The sequence below is a fragment of the Phalacrocorax aristotelis genome, chromosome 1 (assembly GCF_949628215.1).
Source record: "Phalacrocorax aristotelis chromosome 1, bGulAri2.1, whole genome shotgun sequence".
NCBI classification, from domain to species: domain Eukaryota; kingdom Metazoa; phylum Chordata; class Aves; order Suliformes; family Phalacrocoracidae; genus Phalacrocorax; species Phalacrocorax aristotelis.
The window spans coordinates 18,867,578-18,885,390 of NC_134276.1; the positions used below are offsets into that span (position 1 = coordinate 18,867,578).

The following is a 17,813-nucleotide window of genomic DNA, read 5'->3' on the forward strand; positions in this document are numbered from 1 at the left end:
TAAGAACATGATAGCTAAAAACTAACAGCTCAGTAAAAAGACCAAACCAGTTATTTAAATACATATTTTATATGTTCTTTTCGAGAACTTAAAAATTGTAGGTGAAATGAAGGTATTAAGCAATAATCTATGAAAAAAATTTACTAGAATAACCTAAAAATAAACAATTCAGGAAATAATGTTGTTGATAAAGTTTCAGATAGTGATGGGATTTAGAGAACAATCATTAACTGGGAAAGTTAACAGTGTTTTCATAACAGCTTGTATCCTTTCCTGATTCTGAAATAATATTTTCTTCATTTAGCTATATTGGATAACTTCAGTTCAGTGTGCAGTTAAAGGCTGAAAAACATATTAAGATTTGAGGAACTGGATATATTTGTTTATTCTTACTGTCCTCTTTCAGTCCGTGAATATAAATTAGGTTTGAGGCTGTTAGCCATACCAAAATCTCATAAGATAGGATGCTCAGAAGTAGTAAATTTTGTTAGCAACAGAGAATGTATACCTTCATAAATGTTAAATTTACAATACAGCACCCGCTTCGATTAACTTTTTTTTTTTCTTCCATGTATCTGCTGTATTGAAGATAGTTCTACTTACACTATTAATTAGTACATTTCAAATAATATGCATAAGGTATGTATTTTAGAAAATAAAAGTCTGGTTGCAATCTGTTTCAATTTCAGATGGAATAAGAGTCAATCTGACACTAACCATGATTAAAAAATAAATAGTAATCACTTGGCAAATAAGTGATGGCTCTTTTATCATTTGCTAACATCATTATGGAAAAGGAAAATGGAAAACGAAAAATTGGTACTTTAAATAATTAGCATAAAATAGTACCAAATTTTGTGTAAAGTCCCGTGTAAAACAACTGCACTTCAGAATACTGAAACAAAAACAAATGTAGCAATGGTTACTTGTGTAAACGACTGTATGAATTAAAAGTTTGCTGATTTTAATCAGCATTATAATTAGTGATTGAAAGCCCTGATTTAAACTGATCTACCCTGACTTTCTGTCTCAGATTCCTTGAGAAACAAGTATAAAATAGCATTGTTTTGGTACAGTCTGAAAAGTTCAAGTTTGTACCTGCCAGTGCAATATTAATAATGTTATGTCTAGCCATACTGAAGTTTGATCATTCAAACAGTTTTACCAAAATGTAATTTTCTGGGAGTCCAATAGAGCCATGTTTCACAAAAGCTATTCCCACAAGGGCTAAATGCCAAGGTAATCAATCATACAGTGTACTGTATCCTGTTGTTATGGATATAATACATTATTTAGGCAGTATAAAGATTTTTCAGATGTTGATGAAATGAACAGGCAAGCGACTGAACAACTGTAAGGTATAATATGTCCTTAGAAATTGCAGTTTGCTGGAAATTGCAGTTTCTTAGGTTAAAATTTCCTAGGTTAAAATTTGTAAAGATGCCTTCAATGCTTACAGCATGTTTGATACTGATTTGCTGCAAGTACGGACTTTCAGGGCGTAGTGAGAAGTCAATTAGAAATCTATAATCCGCTAATTACAGCTACAGATGAGTGCCAGATCTTCTACTCTTAATATTTGTATAGCACTTGTATTTCAATTACTAAAACCAAAAGTTGTTACTCAGTCACTGGAAATAGGGTAAAACATTTTGGCAGCAGTACAAAACCCAAAGACTGTATGAAGTAGTGTAGTGTGGGTTCCTCAATGAGCCATTGCATATGATCACCACTGATATATTTAATGAATATAATTAGGCACAGGGTTAGGCCTTTGATGGAAAGTTGTCTCAACTTTCAGTTTTGCCCTCACTGCATTGTTTCAAACATTTTGTTTCTGTGCTGAGAATGAATTGATAGTCTTCTTCACCAGATCCATTTAATGAACTGCCGTGTTTGTACGAGTCGCCCTAAAAACCTGATACAAAACAGTATAGCTGTGGAAAAAAAATTGCTTCCATAAATGGCTACATATTGAAATGAGGGCGACCTTCTTCCCTTCTCCCTGTCAGATCTGGCAGTTCTTCCTAGTTGCTTAGCAGAAAAATCTGCAGTTGTACCTGCAGAGTAATTTTCAAACTCTGATCTTGTTACATTCCCTGGCTGAAGAAATCTGCAGCTCAGGGACTTTCAGGGGCAAAGGCACAGCACTCCTGTACTTACTATGCCTTGATAGATTTTTTGTTACTGTTACCTACCTACCTACTTTTTAAGCCCATATAAACTCATAACACCTTCTGCATTCTTTGGCAAAACATTCAAGGCTTTGTCAATTGCCAGTTGAAGAGGTGCCTTCGGGTCTTTAGCCACACATTCCCTAGTTCTGTTGGCTGTTATTGATTTAATTCCTCTATACCTGCTGCTAGCCCTTCTCCCTCTTCCCTGGTTTTCTAAATCCTTCTCAGTCAGCTCCAGTGCTGTTCTCATGCCTTCTTACTCTTCCCCTTTCCTACTTTCCCATTTTTTAAATAGCTTCAGTCAGCTCTTTTCTCCTCCATGGTTCCCTTTGCCATCACTGTTGTCACCTCCATCAGGTCTTCTCTCTAGAGTTCCTCCCTTTGGCCCTCTGACCTTTGCCTTATGGTTCTTCCCTGTTCATCTTTGATTCCCACTTCCACAACGGCCTTTCATGCTTTTCAAGCTGCCACATTACTTTATGCCCTTCTGATCATTTGAATAGGCATGTAGCATGTTTCAGTTCTACTCAATAGACATCATCCACCCTGTTCTTTAGCAACTGCTCCCTGATTTCCCTTTTACACAACTCCTCTTCTCTGGGAGTCCTGATGGCAATCAGCCTTCCTCTCACTTGTTGATTTTTCAGTTGCCCTTTCTGTGTCAGTTCCAGTCTTTAGGCGGTTTGCAGACATGACCACCCTCTGTTCTGGTGTCTGTCTTCTCTAGTAGTTCCTCCTTCATAATTTCAGGAATCTTATAGTCTTCAGTCTCCTTCTGTGACAATGTTTTGCAAACTCTGCCTTTTGCTTTTTTACTCCTCTTATCCGTGGACAAATCCTGTCCATGAATACAAATTCATGTCTATACTAATGAGTCCTATCTCAGTCTCTCTACTCCAGCTCTACCTTTCTGTCCGAATTAAAATCTTAGCTGATGTTTCATGGATTAGGCAATTCTCAAGAAAAAAGTTCAACCTTCTTTGCTACCTTCTCTCATGGTACTTGTGAGTATCACCACTATCTCTCACTTTAGCCTGTACCTTAGTATTGCCATGGTCACTTTCTGGTGCTTATCTAAATCCTTCTTAATCCTCGTTTTGTCCCTTCATTTTCCACAGATGACAAATTACATGCTCTTTTCTGAAGAGAACCCTCCTGTAGCTTCTCCCTGTACTAACGTTCCCCAGCCCTCCTGCACATATGATGTACGTTTCATCTCAGTTCCATGAGTAACACTCTCAGCAATTATTCCTTTTTCTTTTTCTCCTTTGAAGTTGCTTTATGTTATTTAGACCTGAAAAAATGTGTTTCTTTCAATTAGTTGGTCTAAAAGATCTTGCCTCATATACATCTTTCTTGTTCTTCCTACTTTGCATTTCTAAGACATGCTTTTCCTATTCGTTCACGGAGATAAAATTGTTATCAAGGGATATTACGATTTTATGTCTTGACTTCTGCAGTGTCTTCTCTGCCTTCCTTTACAAATGCCATTTTGCTCCATTAGTATCTATTCAAAATGCTGCTGCTAAGTTACCTTTCTTCATGTGTCTCCACAGGCTCTTAACTTTCAGCACCCTTCATGGCCTCTCATGTATCAATTGTTATCAAGAGATTAGTTGTCACTTGTTACTGCCCGCTTCCTTATTTTTCAAATACCACTGTGATATTATTTTTGGCCTCAGTTTGTCCTCACACTTAACAAAAGGTGCTGGTCTGCCAGTCTACCTTAGAAGCTTTTTCAGTTTCTTCATCCAGGATCCCCTTTGCAGCAATGCCTGTGGAAATAGGAGCGGGCAGGTCTCCTGCTGTGTCATGCCCATTGCTCATAATCTTCCCCAGGCAGCCTTGTCCTCCATCAGGCTGTATTCATCTGTTCTCTCATGCCTTCTGCTTAACCCTTACATGCTTTGGGCCAGGAGTTGTCCTTTGCAAAATTTTGTGAAAAGGGATTAATTTCCTGGGAAGGTGGATTCAACAACAATTTAAAAAATTAATAATAAATGACTCTGCAAGTGTGCAGCATCAGTCAGGCGCTTTCTGATTTACTGGTTACTTCTTTGCACATTTAAAAAAATGTGAATGTATCACTGCTGATAAAACGATCCTAAATGAAGATAGACAAGGTTTTATTCTCACAGCAAGCAGTTGAGTCAGTGGCGTGAGCAGCAGTGCTACTTCTGAGTTTCTTTTCCTCACTTCTTTATGTAGAAGCACCAGTAACAGTTAAAAAAAAACTTTCACTGTGAGAAATTAGTTTTATTCCTATTTTTCTCCCTGTAAATGTGCTGTTTTACACATGTATTTTGTACAAGCAGAGTACATGACTTAAGCAATACAGTGAAAACGTGAAAGTCTTGTCATAGGACAAGCGCTTAATGCCAATGGTGCTGTTTCTCGTGTACTGAATGCAAATGAGTTGTTTCAAGAAAAAGAGCAGAACTAACCAGTTTACAGAATTACGTGACTTATGAGGTTTCCATTCCGATTATTTCATGTCAGTGCTGCTGTTGATCTGTTAATTCTTGAAAAATACACATCAGTAAGGAAACAGAGGTCTTTGCTCCCAGTCTCCACTGTGAGTAGTGGTGGCAATAGGACATCTCTGTTGTGTCACACAGCAAAGGATGCCGTTTCTTCAGGCTTGTTCGAAAGTGCCAGAAAGTGATACAGAGAAAGTTCTCTTGTGTAGGCACTGTCTCTGTGGACATATGCTGAGGTTCCCTGGAGAACACCGATGTGTTGGAACGTTTGAACACAGAGACTACTTTGGAGAATTACTTTCTGTATTTGAGCTGACAGCCATGACTGTTGTGAACCTAAAAGTGGAGAGAAAGAGGGAGTGTAAAGAGGCAGTTCAAGGATTACATGTGGAGAATATAAGTTTAAAAAGTGTTCTGCATTGTGGTTTTCTGTCTTTTTTAGAGATGTAGACTTTTAGGGCATTAGAGTTTTGGACATGTCTGCGGCCGTGTTTAATTCTCCCAGACCTTTTTACAATATTTTTTATAAGGCGTAGCAAATAAACACATACCCTTTTATTTTTTTATCCTGTACTACTTGCTCACTTGCAAGCAAAATGATACCTGGAAACCTAGCAATAGGAAGATTTCAAAATAAAAATGTTTTAGACTTTTCTGGTTTGAAGCCTCTGCATTATTAAATCACAGAATCACAGAATGGCAGGGGTTGGAAGGGACCACTGGAGATCATCTTGTCCAACCCCCCTGCTTCAGCAGGGACACCTAGAGCAGGGGGCACAGGACCATGTCCAGGCGGGTTTTGACTGTCTCCAGGGAAGGAGACTCCACAACCTCCTTTGAATCAATTTTGTTCAGACAGGGATTTAGTGTGCATGGTAGCATCTCTGTCTAGCTGCTGGCACAGCAGGCATGGGGACCTTTACACTTTGCCAGAGATGAAGCTACTACTCTGTTAAATAAAATGCCAGAGACTTTGTTTATGGTACTAAAAATTCTAGGTTTGATCTTTTATGGCAAATAAAACAACTGTGTGTTCATGCCTGTATTTCATCACACTGGAACTATTAGCTTGCACTCCTGTGAAATCTGTGTACAAGCAATCTCTAAAATCAGGAATAGATGTAGTGGGCTGAACTCTTCTGTTTGTCAAAATATATTCCTGTATACATTTTGCTTCTGGTCCTACCCATCTTTTAAGTTGTATTTTCATGCCTGTAACATGAATTATATTTAAGTTAACAGTATAGCTGTTTGATCCTGACCTTTCCTACCAGAATTATATTAATCTGCCCTTTTGTTAAAATCACATTCATAATTGTAGCTAGTAACAACTTGAAAAATCTTGTCCTTACAATAAATATTCAATATGCATCTTACAAGAACAAATAAAAAAATGAAAAGCATAAGATCTAGTTGTGAGATGTACCCATGATATAATTCAAATGCAGATAAGAGCAAATACATTTTAAAAATATATTTTTTAGTAGATTTAGAAGTTCTCAGCATTTCATTTTGAGGTAGATGAGTTTGTAAATTTACTAAATTATATTATCTTTCTCTATATGCATTCATTATGTTGCTATTAGTTCTGGTGTGGTCTATAAGTACTTTGCAGTGATCAAGTCTACAGATAAAACATATACTTACTACTATGCAAACGACAGAAGCTTTACTGGTATGAAAAAGGCAGAAGCAAATGTGAGAAATTTCTGGGTTTTGTGTTTTGTGTCTGAACTGTGCTTGTGGCAGGAGCCATTTCCAGCATAAGTGGCATTGCTATAGTTGTACAGCAAAGATTTGAATGTCAGTATATATGCATCAGTGTGTGCTAGTTTGGAACACAGGCTTACCCATTTACTGACCATAAAATGTGGGGGATTTAGGAATACCAAGAAAGCAAATTAAGTATTTTCATGTATATTATTTGAGACCACTGGTAAAAGCAAGATTCTGCTGGGTAAACTAGGCTAACTCTATTACTTAAGATGTCAAATTGCTTAAAAAGAAATAATGAATGACTGGATGAAATTGAACCTTGGTGTGACTGCTAGTGTTGGTAAGGGTGAACACTCTGAAGATGAAGCTGAGAGTTACCTGTCCCTTCTAATGAAAACCAAGAACAATACTCCCTAAAGTCGTGTGAAAACCAGGAGCTATGACTAGCTCCTCCAGAGCCTGAAGATCAGTTAGATCATCTTAGCGCAAAGATTATGTCTTGTTGGTCTGACTAACCTGCAGCCTAGGTTTGTCCAATTTTTGGTTACCAGCTTTTCTGGCCAGGTGCATAGAACTTGGTCAGTCCTTCTGAAATAGCTGACCTTTTTCGTGTCCACTCATCTCCTTTCTGTGGTGTGGCTAGAATGCATCTGTGTGCTTCAGACCAAGTGAACAGCAAGTCCTGAAACAACCACCTCTTTGCTGCTTTTCCCATGCTTTTATGTATCACTTCCTATTTATCTGTAAGAAGAAGCAAGCCTTGGAGGGGTGGCAAAACCAATTGTGGAATGGGTGTGTATGTCACCTATTAGAATTAATGTTCAGTGTTGGTGCAGATGACAAAAGGTAAATGACAACAAGAATGCTCTCATGACTTGGTCACAGTTCATGAAGGTTAACTTTAAATACCACTGCAGACATCTTAGAAGTGTGGTTGAAAGGTGACCTTTCCCCTCTTAGCTTGCAATATCCTCCCCTCAGTGGAAATGATGCTTTCTGTGTTTGGATTTGAAGGCTATTGGTGAGCGTTAGATGGTAGGGAGTGTAGTTGTCCAATTTTGGTATAGTTTAGGCAGCTCTTTGTGTGTCAGATCAGCACTTGGTTCGCTCCACTGGCTCCCAGTCAGTTTTCAGTATCGTCTAAGGCTTTGGTCTTGATCTTCAAAGCAACTGTTGGATCAAACACCCCAGCTACATCAAAGGCTGTATTTCTATTTGTGAACTGCCAGAATAGCTGTGTTCCTTGGGGGCAATGTAGATGATGAAATATCAGAGCAGCCATGCATCAGCTGGGGACAGAGTGTTGTGGGTTGGGAGGTACAGGCTATGGAAAAAACAGACAAACAAAAACCAAACAAAAACAAAACTGTGAGGCATCAGGTGAATCCAGACTAAGACATTTTATATGAAATGCTACAGAACCTGTTTGTGAATGCGTTCCATCATAAACATGATGCAGAAACAACTCCCATTTTTTTCTGAACAACAATTGTCAAAAAGAAGAAAATTAATAAAATCTGGAATGCTGTCAGATCATGAAAGGGATGCCCTCTTTGCCTCATCTGGTGTGTGTTTCCAGAATGACTACAGTGAGGTAGAGGGAGATCATTGTTGACTTGGTACAGTGTCGGGGGTTGAAGGCAATGATGTTTCCAAAACCTCCAGCACAGAAATTGTGCTTATTTTTTCTAAAATTATGATTTTGCGTAAGAAGAATCTCCTTATGCATCAGTGGGAGACTATGTGAATGCAGAAATGTTTCGTCTCAACACCATGTTCAAACTGAAAGTCTTTATGCAAAGTTTCTGTGGAATTAGATTGCAAAATACATGGGCCAACCTGTCTGGTATAAAAAAAAGAGCTTGTAACCCTTGAGCAGAATGAAAATAGCAGGATCAGTGCCACTGAATCCTGTTCTTCTGACTGGCCTACTCAAATCCAAAAGGGAAGCATACCAGAAATGGAGAAGTGGAGGATTATCCGCTGGGAACTACAAAGGCATAGCCAGAGAGTGCAGAGACGCAGTTAGAAAAGCAAAAGCCCAACTCGAATCAGAACTGGCTGTAGATGTGAAAAATAACAAGAAAGATTTCTTCACACATGTCAACCAGAAGGAGAAAAAGAAGGAAAACATAGGCCCACTATTAAACGGAAAAGGAGAATCAATCACCAACGATGCAGAAAAGGCAGTGGTCCTCAACACCTTCTTCACCTCTGTCTTTACCAGCACTGTCGGGTCCCAGGCTTTGGGAACAAAATTGCCGATTGAACCAAACACTGACCCACCATCAGTGAAGGAAGAGTTAGAACATGAATTACTACAGGAGCTTGACCCCCACTAATCAATGGGCCCTGACGCCATCCACCTGAGGGTGTTGAGAGAGCTGGCTGACATCATCGCAAGGCCGCTCTCCATAATCTTCGAGAAGTCCTGGAGAACGGGGGATGTCCCAGAGGACTGGAGGAAGGCAAACGTTACCCCTATCTACAAGAAGGGCTCAAGGGAGGATCTGGGCAGCTATAGACCCATCAGCCATACTTCAATCCCTGGGAAAGTTATGGAACGAATCCTCCTGGGGGCCATCACAAGTCAAATGAAGCACGTGATTGGGAAAAGCCAACATGGCTTCACTAAAGGCAGATCGTGCTTGACAAGCCTGGTGGCCTTCTATGACACAGTGACTTGCCTGGTTGACATGGGGCAGGCAGTGGACATTGTCTACCTGGACTTCTCCAAGGCCTTTGATACGGTCCCCCACAGCCTCCTCCTGGAGAAATTGATGTGTTATGGCCTAGACAAGTGGTCTGTGCAGTGGGTGGGGAACTGGCTGACAGGCCGCACCCAAAGGGTGGTGGTAAATAGCTCTGTTAAACTGGCAACCTGTCACTAGTGGGGTCCCCCAGGGATCGATACTGGGCCCAATGTTATTCAATATCTTTATAAGTGATCTGGATAACGGCATCAAGTGTAGCCTGATGAAGTTTGCTGATGACACCAAGTTGAGTGGGAAGTAGACACTCCAGAAGGGAGAGCTGCTCTGCAGGGAGATCTGGATAGGCTGGAAGAGTGGGCCAGCAAGAACCTTATGAAGATCAGCAAGGAGAAGTGTCAGATCATGCACCTGGGAAAATATAATCCGGGAGTGCAGCACAGACTGGGATCCACCTGGCTGGAGAGCAGCTCTGTGGAAAGGGACCTGGGGGTGCTGGAGGACAGGAAGCTCAACATGAGCGAACAGTGTGCTGCTGTGGCCAAGAAGGCCAACAGGATACTGGGTTGCATCAAAAAGGGCATCGCCAGCAGAGATAAAGAAGTCATTATCCCACTCTACCCAACGCTTGTCAGGCCACACCTGGAGTACGGTGTACAGTCCTGGTCCCCTCTATACAAAAAGGATGTGGACAGGCTGGAAGGGGTCCAGATAAGGGCCACCAAGATGATCCAAGGACTGGGAAGCCTGCCATACCAGGATAGCCTGGGAGAACTGGGTTTGTTCAGCCTTGAGAAAAGGAGGCTCAGAGGGGATCTCATCACCATGTACCAGTACTTAAGGGGTAGCTACAAAGAAGATGGAGACTCCCTTTTTACAAGGAGTCACATGGAGAGGACAAGGGGGAATGGACACAAGTAGCTCTTGGGGAGATTCTAATTGGATTTGGAGAGGAAAATTTTTCACAGTGAGGACAGTCAACCGTTGGAATAATTTCCCCCAGGAAGTGGTTGACTTGGCCACGCTGGACACCTTCAAGAGTCGTCTGGACAGGGTGCTGGGCCATCTTGTTTGGACTCTGCTCTTCCCAGAAAGGTTGGACTAGATGGTCCCTGAGGTCCCTTCCAACCTGGGATACTGTGATTTGAGGTCTGCATGCATTTCCTTCCGCAACTGAACTTTGTAATAAATACACACTCCAAAGCACTTTGTTGCTAACCTTAGACGTAAACTGCAGGTGGTCGAAATACGTTCTTCAGTTAATCTCTTCTTTGATAGTGATTGCCTTAAGAAGGATCTAATCCTGAGTCTGTAAATTGCATCCTATTTGTATCTGAAGAATTTTTACAAGTGGTATCTTGAGCTATGATTTGAATATTTTTTTCTCCAGCTGTTGTGGTGAGTAATGTGAAGTTCAGTCACAAGATTTCTTCTTCCTGACTGGCTGATATAAATTTGAAGCAAGGGGGAAAATAATGAGTTTCTGTTGTTCAGCTGTGGATGATAAATGTTCATGTTCAAGTTCTTAAAAATTTCAGGGTCTTACAAATATTTTTATGAATATGTAACAGGTGATACTCGTAAGAAATATGACCTCCTGATGAATTAGAGGCATCTTTGCCAATTACTTCTTTTGTTATAGTAAGCGTTACCTTGAACACATCTCTGCAGACTTTCTGCTGGAAAAATTATTATGAATGTGTAACAAAAGCAAAGGTTTAATCTCTGTATGTGTAATTGTCTCATGTGTGCATATATAAATGACAAAATTTAGGAAGCAATGCAGCCTCAACATTTTATTGATATAACTGAGAATATAAATGAACAGCCCAAGTATGACTGCCAATAAATGTTAGTATTACAGAACTCTGTTGCATAGTGTCACAGTCACGCATTCCTTGTTCCATGCATCAGCTTTGTATTCTTTTTTAAAAAAAAACTTTTTTTAAAATATATAATTGAGATGCACCAGTTGTATTCAAAGAATAGATGCAATGGGAGGGACAAGTAAAGAACAAATACTTAATGCTTAAAAGAAATTGAAATAAACTATAATTTAATGCAGAATGCTTTTCAAATATGGAAATTCATTAACAAAAAGATGACCTTCAGAATAGTTTTCTGTTGAGTTACTAGTGCTCTGTAATATTGTACTAAAAGTTGAGCTAAAAACTACTTTTTGTAAGCAAAAAAAAACCAACTTAAAACCCCACCCACAAACAACTTTGTTGTGAAGCAGCACCTGAAGTCCCCAGTAATCAACATGCTTTTCAATCCATGGTTATGTTACTTTGGCAGTTTACAGTGCTGCTGAGTCCAACAGTGCTTTTAGTGATTTTGTACACCTAGCTATACAATTACCTGTACTAGTATTTCAGAATAGTAAAGAACAAAATGTGTGGTTAGTATGTTTCTCCTCTGCCTTCTGATTGAAAATCTGGTCTTTATCCCTTTCTTCTGTTTGTTGTCAGTGCACTGCGGAAGTGTCACTGGACAAGCAATAAGGGATCCTTGCAGTGGTGACTAATCTTACCCTTCAACAGCTCATTTCTTTTCCCTCACTCTATATGCAGGTATAAAAGGGACCTTTCGTATGGTTTTTGTTCGATTTTTGGTTTATTTTTATTCTGAGGTGTGTGCACATAAGGCCGGTGTTCTTTTAAAACCTGGAGATAGATGGAAATGGTGAAAAATTAGATTGAAAAATGTGCTTTAAATATTTAGTGATGTGAAGTTACTCATAGAATGAAGGATCATTTAAATATGTACTGTTTTGGAAACTCAGCTGTGTTCATGTTGATTAGATAAACAAAAGGTAGCGATGTCTTTAATTATATTTTTTTTTGCGTTTGGTTTTGCTTTTCAGCATAAATATGCATGGATCTAGGGTTCACGTTGCTTAGAAATGCCTGTGTTTTGTTTGCATTTCTGTGTGCATATGCAATTGCATGCGCCTTCCAGTCTGTCTGCTTTCTTCATGCCTATTAGCAAAAATTTACAAAAGTGGTGTCATCAGTTCAGGACTATGTGGAGCAGAACCTGTATCTGCAGAAGCAGTCAGCTTTATTATATTATCCAAGGTTTTTATGGAGCAGCATCTTCTATGCGCTCTTCGTTAAGGAATTAGTGAGGTGTTCCTGCACCCTGGGGAAACTTGCCAACACCAGCTGGCTGTGCCGAGATGTGCTGCAGAGACAGAAGGAGGCTGAGCCCCAGAGAAGGAGGGTGAGAGGGTCTGGGTGGAAGCCTGAAGAACATGCATCACATATGGTGGATGGCTGAAATCCCTTAGAGCAGTTAGTTCAGCTATAGTAGCATTGTGATTTTTTAACTGCAAGGACACCTGGATGAGTTTTAAACCAGAGTATTTAATGAAATACACTTTGCAGCACTGATTAATGTGTCCACAAGCTCAATACCTCTTTGCCAGTATGTTTCTGAGAGACAGTAAAGCTTCCTATTACTTAAACACTCGCTCTCAGATGACTGTTGATTAGTTGCTGCCTAAATCTATCTCAGATTTGGTAGATTTAAGATGACAACATTGGGAAGGTAGAATTTGAACGTAAATCCTTGTGCTTCCTTTTTGAATAATATTTCTTCGACCTTTAACAAACAGCCTTGGAGTAGAGCACTGATGATGACAGAAATTATTCCATTTTCCTGGTTATAATAGCAGGGGCCTTTGACTGTGGTAGGGCATTGGTTTTTGTTATGGTATCCCTATTAATGGAGTTGTGGCAAGTAACATGGACTTGTTTGCTTGTCTTGTAACTCTCCATCTGCCACCTGACAGGCTGAAGAGGAAACAGTGGCCTTTCTGGCTCACAGTGGAAGTGAAGAAGAGTTTGATCCAAGTACTCTTCCAGATCCTGATAAATACAAAGATTCTGATGAAGAGCAGGATTCAGAAAGCAAAGACAGCTATAGGTAAGTACATGTCTTCCATGTTCATTTTGAAATGTTCATGTTTTTTAGGAAACTGTTTTGTTTTGATGTTAGGAACTCACTTTACAGTCACCCTCTTGCTCCTGGGACTCAGTATTTAAGTTTGTTTGCGAGGTAAGTGCTGAACAGAAATCTGTGCTAAAGGCTATTATTTTCTTTTGTGAAGCTGTATGAAAAAGAATTTTGAGTCAGTCTTGAAGGGATCTTGGAGAGACTCTTTCCACATGCAAAAATCCTGACTGATTCCCTGGAGGTTTCATGTGTTTCAGAAGTACATTTCTCTACTGTCCCATTACAGGTTCTGTTTGAAAGGAAAAATGTTGAAGTCATATGAGGATTTGCATGAGCCCTCTGTACCTGTGCTATATTAAATTTGTGCATGGTGAAACTTGATAAATTTTATGATTCAGTGTTGCTCAGAGCCTTCAACACTACAAATGAAGTGGAATCCAAGTTAGAAGTAAATATATAATAAAATTAGCAATGTTAAACTTCTTAATTTAGAACAGTGTTTTTAATTATATAAACATGAAGATTTTGTTTCTTGTAGTTTAATAGAAAAGCACAGGGTGGGGATGAGGATCCATAATTGATGGCAACATACTGTATTTCTTCAGCACGTACTGCAGGAAGACTAGGGGATACTGCATGAAATCATGTGTGGTTTTTGTCATTGGCTTAACCACAACAAGAAGCCCATCTGTGTGTTTCTGACAAACAGCCTATCATGTAACAGATTCAGAAACATGATCCTGACACTTAAATGGGAGTATAGATCTTTATTTTGCTCTCTTCTAGATGTCTAGGTTAATAAATCTCTGGATTTTCATGCCTGAATCAGCTAAATCCTAGTGGCTAGATTGTCCCTAGCCCTGTGTTACTGCACGTTGTGAAGGCAGTATGTAGGAGTGGGTGTTGGGAGATGGATTTAAAGACTGGATAGTCCTAAGTTAAGAGGCTGGCGACCATGTCCCTGTAGGCTGTTCACCAGTGTGTTGGTCAAAAGAACTGACAAGGATAGGGTAAATGCATTGCTTTTTCTGAGCAGCAGTAAATTGTTCCTTATTTGTGGAAGGGGGAGAAAGAGGGTAACTATAATTCAATTATAGTTCCTTCTGTTTTTTTCACTTCCCTAAGCTGATACAGTATCTCCACTCCATGTAAAAGGAATGAAAAAGCTGTGTAAACATCAATACAGCTTCCTAAAAACAAGCAGAAAATGAGACTCATCATTCTTAAACAAGATTCTTCCAGCTTCTTCTGTATTTATGACTGCGTGACTCTGCTCATCAGCTTTTGGTGGGGGAAGCAGCATAATTTGTTAAAGAAGTTATCTTTTAACAAAGTTTAAGATCCAGTATTTATTGGGGAGCGCTGTATGGGAGGATTTGTAGGCTGCTTTTCACATGTTACTAGAGTTGAAATGTATCTGTCCATATTTGATAAATGCATCCTCTGGTGATATTTGTATATTGCTTGTAGTGAAACCCAAGAGTTTATTGAGAAAGTCTGAAGTAAGGCTTTGGTAAGTAGTTAGAGACTGAGCAGCGCTTGTCTTGTTTATTGGTGTATATGTTACTGCTGAAGGACAGATTCCTGGAATCCACTAAGCTGATGGACAACTGAGCTGGGGAGGAGTTACCAGCAACCAAGTATAGGGAACCTAGTGCCACAAAACTACCTATTAAATATTTAATTACCTCAGACATTTCCTAATTACTGCTAAATTGTTGCATAGTTCCTGTAGGAAAAAGGTAGCAGTTTAGTGCTGCATTTCTTAAACAAGATTTTGCATTATTTCAACTTGCAGCCTTAGGTAGGCTTAGCTAGGCTTAGCTGCCTTGAGAATACGATGTTTTGTAGCATAACTACTAACAAGTATTTTGAAAAAGTTATTGGATCAGTCAGTTCAAAATTGGGAATTTTGTTTAGTTTACTTTGAGTATCAAGTGACCATTTTATCTAGGGGAGGTCACTTATGTCTTTTTAATGTAATCATACATCACTTTTTGTATTGATTCTTTCCCCAAAGATGTCAGCTAGACTCAAGATTAGCTAAGCTTTAAGAATAAAGTTGACAGATATGGACAGGTGTTTGGCAGTGGTAGTCAGTGGCTGATCTGGCCTCTGGGAGTCAGTGTGTCTACTTTCAAGGAGAGCTAAGGTTCTAAGAAGGCATAGGTCCTTGGTCATTTCCCCTTCTATGAAGCAGGTTGGAAAAGAAAGAACATAAAAAAAAAAGGAAAACAGGAGTTTAGTAATAATTTCTGACAAAGTATTTTCCTCAGCAAAACTGAAAACATTTTACAAAGGAGGTCAGTGTGATTTTCCTAGGCAGGAATGTTGAGTCATGTAGTAACTTGTCCTATTACCATGGTAGTGACACAGGTCTGGGAACAAAATTCAGGAACCAAGAGGGCCCACTGAGTGCTCCATTCACTACACAGATAGCATTCACTTTGAAATGACAAGTAATCACATGTGGTGGTAACTGATTTTTAAAAAATATTTTTAGGTTTCCATTTTAGTGAACTTGTCCTTACTTGAGTTACTTTTTCAGGGAATATTTTCTTGGTACTTTAATATCTACAGTATTTCAGTTATCCCAAGGAGATTAGTCTTGAATGTAATTTGGGTGAAGAGAGTAACTTTGAGCAAAAAATTCTCTCCCTCCCCTCCCCCCTATTCAACTGGAGTTGAGATATGGATGTTTTTCTGCTATATATTAAGGCTTGTCAGGTTTTAATTTACTAAGTGTACTTTAAATATGTTGTTTGGACTATGTTTGGAGGTGACTTTTGAACAAAGTGAAATGTTAGAACGTTTTCCTTGGTACACTGCTGTCTACATTGTATCACTGTATTTGTAATACACATTAAAATCTAGGAGGGTTTTACCAATTACAATTTTTTAAAAAAATTATGAATTTTGCCTTGAGCCTGGAAAAGGATCATTTATTTGGAAGGTTGGATGTTATTTGGTCTTTGGAACTTAGTCATGTGTGGAAGCTAATTTGTCTAAAAATAATATTTCAGATTTTGAATAGGAGATGCCAAGCCTCTTCAAATAAAACACATTTCGTATTATAATTTCTTTAGGATGATATATGGATTTGAGATCATCTGTGTTCAAAAATGTAGTTGATGGCCATTTAAACACTCAACATTATTCAGTTCTTTAAAAGGTGGTCTTGCAAAGAAACTGTTAAAACATAATTTTGTTATGATTTTCACAGGCAACATTGGCACATTCTTGCCATGCAAACCCTGCTGACTTAGAGTTACTTTTTTCTTGGCATTCATTTTATGACTGCAAAGTTGCAATTTAGATTTGCTTCCTTAAGTAAAATGTATGTGTAGATCTGTCATGTCCATTTAGTGCTCTGGGGGTTATAATCTGGCTGTGTCACTTTTTTGGTATCAGTTCAGGGGTTTAAGCTTTCCCTGGCCAGGAACAAGACATTCTTGGGATAACAAACATGTTACTTCAACTGCCATCACTTGAAGCTTCATAACCAGCTTCTGTCAACTTCAGGACACAGTACTGGTCTCAGCTGTTTGCCCTGAATTTTGGTTCACTTTTAATAATAGGAAAGTTCCTTGACTTCCTCCAAGGGGATTTTTAAAGGTTTTTGTTGATCTTTTCCATCTTTACACAATCAGACTGAATACTTTCCTGCTTTTCGCTCTTGTCTGTGTTTGCTGGAGGACTAGGGCAATGGACAGTAGATGTATTCAGCCTTTGTTAAGAGGCCAGAGGACTGAAATTTGGAAAGTGAGTCAAACTGCTTCAAGTTCTTCTCCAGCATCTAAGCTGAATGGGAGTTAACAAGGACTCAAAGAGCAGATTCAAACAGCCTAGCTAGACCTGAAATGCAGAGCTGTCTAGAAGAGCCACATCAGTTTAGGCACTGCTCTGATGGAAAGAGTACTACAGATAAACCTGCAACATAAAAAACACAATTTTGAGTTTATTGTCAACACTGATTTCCAGAAGCAGATAGCAGAGACACCAGTATTACATTATAGCCGGGGACAGGCTGGGAATGGATTTGTCAGTCATTGCTAAGGAAAGTAATTAAATTGAAGTGAGTGGTGAGAACAGCCAGGGCAGGTATGGAAAAGGAAGAGGACAGTAAAAAACTGTGGGATGCTCACAAGGGCAAGAGCAGTGGGTGACAGTGTGATAGATTTGGATGATGACAGGGTCCAGGACAAAATTACACTTCTGGGCGTGCCTGAAAGGAGTGTGTCAAAATTAAGAGCCTTTGATGGCTCCGGTGTGCAGTGCAGCATGTGGCAGTTAATCCCATCCTGGCTTGGGCCTGCCTAGGGAACATCAGTCATGTCTTTACAGGCTAAATGGATTTGGCCAGGATGCAGGTTTAAGTACTGGCACATGATTGTTTGTATTGTCCACAACTGCTGTGACTTTGGATGGTGCCAACTAGAGCTCTTCTGGGCAATGTCCCAGCATATTTATTGTGGTAGGACAGGCCAAGGACTGTTTCCAGTGGGCAATGTTCATGAAGGCGCATTTCTTTCAGGTGTAAATGTGTGAAAAATTTATTGGTCTCTTCTCTAGCTCTGAAGTAAGCTTAAAGGCAGGTATGTCTGGAGACTTGCGAGGTGCTCTGAGACCCCTTAGGAGGCTTTTGTGAAAGCAGAGGCACAACTGAAAGAGGAAGATGCAGGGCAGGAATTTAATTTAGGGCTGGAAAATGAGGAAATCAAGAAAAGGAAGAGAATTTGAATGACAAATAAGCATATGGGTAAAGGAAA

General features: G+C 39.4%; 2 protein-coding genes across 2 annotated transcripts in view; both read left to right on the forward strand.

Annotated features, from left to right (window-relative positions):
• The window catches only part of ATM (ATM serine/threonine kinase), a 579,279-nt gene that overhangs the window by 378,139 nt on the left and 183,327 nt on the right, over positions 1–17,813 (forward strand). The gene's annotated exons all lie outside the window — the stretch shown is intronic.
• The window catches only part of DDX10 (DEAD-box helicase 10), a 217,593-nt gene that overhangs the window by 192,164 nt on the left and 7,616 nt on the right, over positions 1–17,813 (forward strand). Inside the window, exon 19 of the mRNA XM_075082470.1 lies at positions 12,881–13,014. Coding sequence (XP_074938571.1) covers positions 12,881–13,014 — 134 coding nt within the window. The remainder of the gene's footprint in view (positions 1–12,880; positions 13,015–17,813) is intronic.